Here is a 7,169-nt window from a genome sequence, read left to right on the forward strand (position 1 = left end):
TATATATATATATATATATATATATATATATATATATATATATATATATATATATATATATATATATATATATATATATATATATATATATATATATATATATTTGCGCTAGTAGAGTTAACTACTAAAATCTATACCTGTTACTCTGTATCCATAAAGCCTACTTTTTTTCTTTGCTAATTCTTTTGGTTCTCCCATTGAGACACAGTTTCATAACTGCGGTCATTTGACTTTATCAGTCAATTTGATGCTCAAGTTTTTTGTTTGTATTCTATATCGTAAGGTATTTTAAACTCTCTGTTTACACTTTCCTGCATCGTTTTATACTTAGACTGATTATGTTTATGGTTATAGTTGCATAAGATTTCTGTTGATGATTAGTGTTGCTGTTATGTCATAGCGGCGCTTGTGAAATCGTCAATCATTTTGAATATTTTTTTATCATCTTTTTTTTCTCGCTTGATTTTCACCCATCACTATTTATGGCTGTTTTTACAACTTCCACTGATGAGATGATCACTGATCTCGTCATGTCCTGAGATAACCAGCACTTGTTATCAGTTGATTTTCCAATTTTTGTTTCCATAGAAGTTGTGCATAATACTAAATCCCGTTTTAGTAATGTTAATCAAATATCAAAGCTATAGTTTTGTTCATTTGTTTATCAGTGATTTAAAATGACGACTATGTTTTTGTGTATTTTTCCATCGTTATCGTTATCACAGCATCTAAAATTACAAATAAGTTGCAAGTCTTGCATCTGTTAAGGAAAGGTTGCTTGCAGGATGGATTCGAGCATTAGAGAAACATCTGCACGAGCAATAGCAGCTGATTTTCTTACGCGTTTAAGGAAGAAAGGAGGTGATGAAAATCGATTGAAAGTTGCCAGACAACTCTATGAGTAATGTTTTGAAATTTTTGTTATAGAATTGATTCAGTCATCTAGTGCTTGTATCAAACAGAAGTTCTAAATCTTGCAGATTGCTAAAGCATGAAAATCTCAGATTATCTTTGCAACTTTATCCTTCAGCTATAAATTCTTTTGAATAAGGATAAATATCGATCAGTTGTTCCGAATGGTTTATTTTAGGAACATATAAGTCGCTGTCCAAGAAATCATGAAGGGCAAATTTAATTCAAAGCAGTTTTATGAGAAGTTATAGTCCATTGGTTTATTAAGTCAAACTTTTTTAAGCTATATAAATGGCGAATTACGTGATAACAGCGATCAATTTATAACAGAATTTTTTGCAACATTCGATGCAAAAGTTGATCAGGTTAAAGCACGAACTTTTGATTCACTTTTTTCGAAACAGTAGTGTTGTTGTATTTTTAAACCACTGACTTTTTCTGCTATCTGAAAATTAAAAGTAATTGACTTCTTTCCTAAACGACTTATTTGGATCGAAGAGCTGATTCGTTTTTACTTTAATTAATTTTGTTATTTGAGAGGATTGATAGGGAATTTTTTTTCAAAATTATCCTTCTTTGTTAGTAATGACATTCGTTCTTACAAGCGCATTAATTATATCTGTAGTAGGATTGAAGGGGATTTTTCGTTTGAATTATGTTAAATGTTAGGCGTTATTAAAAAAAAAATGTCTGATGCTTCGATGAAATCAAATGCATTTAATTATGCGTCTTGTTTTATTAGAAATAAATATGAATGAAGCACAAATTAGTTGAATCTTACTTTTCATACTCTTTCAGAGTGCTATACATACGCTGATGACGAGTTTGGATAATGACGAAAGAAAAGCAGGAATAATTTTGATAGGTATCTGATGATTTGATGTATACTCATGACACTTTTATATTTTTTACAATGGTGGATGGAAAGATTTCAGCTTGTTTGGTAGAAAATGCTGGTGATGAAACGAAACGTGTCCCACGCTTTGCAAAGTATCTTCTAAAAGCACTAGTACAAGGCGATGAAGTGGGCATGAAACTTGTTGCCAGGGCAATTGCTTATTTGATTCAGACCTCGAAGACATTTGCTGCTGAATTGGTAGAAAAATCCATCAATCAGGTTGAAATTTTTCTTGTTTATTGCTCAGATTCCTGTGTTTCGATTTGAGCTTTTGGTGGCAAGGGGGATGTGTCTCTTGTTATCTTGAAGGTATTAATATGTTTACTACAGTTAAAAATATGCTTCTTGTGATGTAGTTGACTTTACTTTGTTTTTAGTGTATCCCATCAAGGTATGTTCAGGCTAAAATTTTCCGGGCCAAATTTTTTTAGGTTTTTCAGGTCAAAATTAATTGCATTGTATTAGTGAATATTAAAACATGGAAACTTGAAGAATTTGATAGGTATGTGAATGGCTTGAAGAATCTGAGCGACATGAATCACGCCGTCTTGCTGCAGTTTTTCTGGCTAGGCAGTTGGCCTTGTACACGTCAACATCATTTTTTCTACGTGCATCTAATTTTTTTTCAAACATTTTCAAAGTCATCAGGGATCCTAAGGTTTGAAAAAAGTCCCCATAATTTCTAAAATTTATTAAATTGTTTGGAAACATTGAAAAAAAAATGACGGTTTTTTGTAATTTAAAATTCCATAGTCTGTTTAGATAAGATAGTATGCTCTAGTAATTCTAATGATTTAAACAGTGTTTTATTCTTAACAATATGTTTCGCTGAAAGTCAATTATTAGTTCATGTTTCATTACGATACATTTTTCTCCTTCGTTCTTGTGTTTGGTGCTTCATCTTTATTGTTTGGGTTAACACGTTTTAGGCCACGGTGCGAATAGCAGCTACTAAGGCTTTGCATGCTGCCCTTACAGTTACGTCGCAACGCGAAGCACGTCAGAAATCGGAGTGGTATTGGGTAAGTCATTTCAAATTTTATTCTGTATTCAGAAATATGTCCTTAGTATCTCCTATAAGTACAAGATTTCCAGTTAAAGAAGGATCATTTCCTCCAAGATCGTTTTCACTGTAGTTCTAATGCATACGTAGTTGCTTATCAACAATATACATGACTTGCCGATTGCAACTGGTGATCGGGAAGAAGCAATGCATATTAGATACTGTCAAAACCAAAGTTAGGTGAAGTTATACCCGAAGACACAAGAAAACAGATAACAACAGAGGAAACCATGCGCAATGCATCAACTGCTATTAATGCATACTCTTCTGTTTTGCCAATGAATTTTTGTTTTATCCATGGGCACCGTCCTTCAAACACTGAAGAATAAATAAGCACTTTATTCTTGTATATTTGGTTTTTTCTTGGATAATGTTGGATATCGTCTAGTACTTTGAAGTGCGGACACCTTACACTGAGGCAGACTGAATAAGGCTATTCATCATGTTCCCACGAAATTGTGATTGTGAAATATGGAAATAAGGTAAATTGAGTTTCATCGAAATTATAGGCCATTCTGATTTCACCTAGGTGTTAGATGTGACTGTGGTTGATCTTCATATTTACTGGCCGGTGCTCAGAAGTTGCTTCAGGAATGAAAATTTTTCCACGAATGGTGATGGTTCCTCTGATCTTTCAAAGAGTTTTCGAATTATTTTGTGGTATTAACAGACACTATAGCTGTTATTTTGCAGCGCTGTTATGATGAAGCAATGAATTCCTTGAAATTTGATGGTTTGAACCGAGACGAGAGGCAGCATCCAATGCTCCTGATATTGAATGAACTACTTCGAATTGGTAATGGACCGGCTGAGCGTCAACGGATCCTGGCGCTCGGTCGTCAACCACAGCAAAATGTTCGAACAGTAATTGGATCAAATGCAATAGACTGGTTAACAGAGCACACGTATTCAGTTACCGTTGATAGTCGAACCGCTAATCAGCTTATTGCTGAGAAATTTACTGATGTTAGTGTTATAGTTTAGTTATGCTTCTGCTAATGATTTCTACAGCAAAATTAAGTTCATTTTAGGGATCTTAAATTGAGTTTGGAAAAAAGTGTTGAGGGAGTTAATTAATTATACTCGATTAGTTTATTCAGTGATTCCTTTGTAAATGCTGCTTTATTCATCTCTAAGTTACGGTAGTCATTAAAAACAAGAATGTATAATATGATATGAAATGTGAAATACGAATTAAATGCTTAAGTCGATGTATTCATTATCGAAAAGTAATTCGAATCCCTACACATAATTATTGAATGGTTTTCAAGAAAATCTCAAGATTTTGAAAAAAAATAGTTACAACTGCTGATAATTTTTTTCTAGTCATACAGAAGTCATTTTTTCATTTTAACGTACTCGTTTTTTAGATATATCGAGTATGCAGTCTGGCATGTACTTCACGTAGTGTTTGTTGTCAAACAACATTGCTTGAAATTTTCCCACGTCTTTCATCATTTGGGAAGACGCAAACGGTTGCTTCAAATGAGGCAAATATTTTCAATGTTGATATAGTTTCAATGTTTAATCATGCACTAAATTTGACTGCAAAACATTCACCTGCTTTCTTTACTCTTGGTTTATTGGTACTTGATCGGCCAACAGAACTGCTTGTGAAACTGCCTCGTCTTTTCGCTGTCATACAAATTCAGTTGCAGACTGCAACATATAAGTTAGTTTTACTCGTTATTCGTCGTTGATTATTTATATTTTTATCGTATGAGCAGCAATTTCATCATTTACGCTTAAACAACATCAGAATGCGCTGAATGGATTAAAGTCTTAATCGTTTCTAAACTTTTCGCAAGACCTTTTTTTTTCAGATCTCTTTCATTATTTCATTAGCATTTGAGCTTTTTGGAAACTTTTCTTGCATTTACCAGTAGCGTCTCAAAGTAACTAAAATCAGGACCTTAAAGTAACTGAAATTATGTTTATGTGAAATAGTAATTGCTGTGAAATAGTAACTGTGAAATAGTAACTAAGCTTGTGTTTTCCTTAATGCAGGTTTTTCCAGACACAAACCGGTAGATGAATATGTCTTCTTATGTTTGACATTAATTATCCGCGCATTGAAGGAAAAAATAGAATCCGAGATTAAAACGTTACTACCGATTCTACTGTCAACAGGTTTATCAAAAGGTATTGCTCCAGTTTCATTCTAAAGTATCATGAATCGGACTTTAATATGCTATTGGTCCTTGAGAAAATATATTCTGTACTAACAAAACTTCAAAGTCAAGTGATCTAGCGCATGTAATAATAGATCGATCTCATTGGTTCAAAATCTTTTTTTCTATATACCTAACCTTCAGTTTTCAAGAATTGTTAGTCATCGTATTCAAAAATTTCTCGCAGTAGATAATACTTCAAATATTTTATGGAGAATGAGGTTTGAATGTTCATAATGTATAGGAAAATAGATTTGAAGGAAAAAGGGTGAAAAAAAAATGAAACTTGCAAATTTAAATTTGAGGACTCGGCATGATGCTTTTGACTTAGTTTGGTAAAAATTCCGTTCTTCATTTTCGAAAAAAAATCATGCTGGTTTTCATTTCAGGATTGACAGACGTTGCCTATGAAATAATGCAGTCCATACCTGGATTGAAAACGGAAGCACAAGATGGTTTGTTAAAAGAGCTTTGTCAGCTTTTGATGAACCGCAAGTTGCCTAGTAAACTTGATCCACCGACGGAACCACCTATGCCAGCCGGTCCCGTGAATGTTACTAATGTGGCACTTACGAATCTTGCTTTAGCTACACTTGGTCGTTTCGAATTTCAGCGGCATGCACTTCAAATGTTCATCAATTATATAGCGCATGTAAGAATAGATCGATCTCATTGGTTCTAAATCTTTTTCCCTATATACCTCACCTTCAATTTTCAACAATTGTTAGGTGGGGCAAATCACTTCTTTGCTACTGGCTAAGATTAAATGTTGTGAGGTAAATAATTACCGACTCATCTTTGATAGATCAAAAAACAATGGCAAGTAAATAAAGTAATAAAGATGAAACAACGGGAAATAAATGAAGCTCAAATTCTGGTAATTTCTCAGGGTTATTTGTCTTCGGATTGCGCAGAAGTACGTTTGGCTGCAGTGGATTGCTGTGCTAAAATGTTGACGCCCTTTGTTCGTGTATTTGAATCATTTGAATGTGCTAATAAAAAACAGCGTTTCGATGTCCTAAATTTGATACAGTCCGTACTTCGACAACTTGTTATGGTTGCTGTTATTGATTCGTGTAAGTTTTTGATCTAATGCTTGTTTTTTTTTTTTGGGATTAGAGACTTCTAAAGAATTTGATTGTAATTTGTTTACAATACTGTGTGTAAGAAGATTTTCATTGTGTGAAAACATTTGGGTATTAATTACTGAGTGTGTAGCAAAAAAAAAAAATTGTGAACTTTGTCCTGGATTCATCGAGTTCGAAAGAGGTCGACTTCAGCAAATTCATTTTTTTAAGTTTAAGATAACTTACTACTGTTAATTGAAGCCAGCTTTCGATATCAAAGTATTTTAAATATTGAAAATATTGCCTGTATTGTATACGGTTTGAGAAAGCGTTGCTGTATTTAACAACATATATGAAATAATCCTCTGATTGCCATAATCCAAGCTTTCGATGATGATTTCAGATTTATATTTGAAATGCAAGTGACCGAATGTGGTATTTCTTAATTTTCCTTATCATTTGTTGTGATTCCTTTCGCTTTTCAGCTGTGGAAGTACGCTTGAGAGTTTTGCAATGTTTCAAAGATGGCGATCCACTTCTCTTGTCCCATTTAGCACAGGCTGATATGCTTGATTCTATTTTCATGACTTTACATGATGAAAAACTGGAAATGCAGGAGCATGCGGTAGCCTTACTTGGAAAACTGGGCAGTTTAAATCCTGCATATGTTTTGCCGAGCTTACGTAATGTCCTGTTAGAGACGCTTACCCAATTGACGAACAGCGGTGTACCCAGGTAGCTTATTACATCTATTTGCGTTCTGAACTTGTTACATTTGTGATTTGAAAAACGGAATTGTCACTGCTTCCTATTTTATCTTAAGACATGTTGGAACGTTAAATGAGTTTAATATCTTCTCATGGTGTTCTTTTAACAAGTAAGGAAGTGTAATTTAAATAATAAATTTAAAAAATCAAGGAAAAATTCTTTTGTGAAAAAAATCTATTGAAAAATAAATTAGTTCTTCTGTTCTGTTTTTCGAAAAAGACGAAAGGTATGAAAATTCCAGACTCGAAGAACATAGTGCTCGTGTAATTGCACAGGTGGCTAAGCAGTCT

General features: G+C 33.4%; 1 protein-coding gene across 1 annotated transcript; it reads left to right on the forward strand.

Moving 5' to 3' along the window:
• Window positions 1-785: 785 nt before the first annotated feature.
• LOAG_11192 (hypothetical protein) lies at window positions 786-6,850 on the forward strand (the record flags this gene model as incomplete). The annotated part of the gene is made up of 12 exons (XM_003146715.2): window positions 786-901; window positions 1,196-1,277; window positions 1,711-1,777; window positions 1,848-2,029; window positions 2,313-2,468; window positions 2,740-2,832; window positions 3,567-3,839; window positions 4,244-4,545; window positions 4,891-5,015; window positions 5,434-5,696; window positions 5,934-6,120; window positions 6,597-6,850. 12 exons carry the CDS (start codon window positions 786-788, stop codon window positions 6,848-6,850), a joined length of 2,100 nt encoding a protein of 699 aa, XP_003146763.2.
• Window positions 6,851-7,169: the final 319 nt, after the last annotated feature.

The sequence above is a fragment of the Loa loa genome (assembly GCF_000183805.2).
Source record: "Loa loa unplaced genomic scaffold supercont3.14, whole genome shotgun sequence".
Lineage (NCBI taxonomy): Eukaryota > Metazoa > Nematoda > Chromadorea > Rhabditida > Onchocercidae > Loa > Loa loa.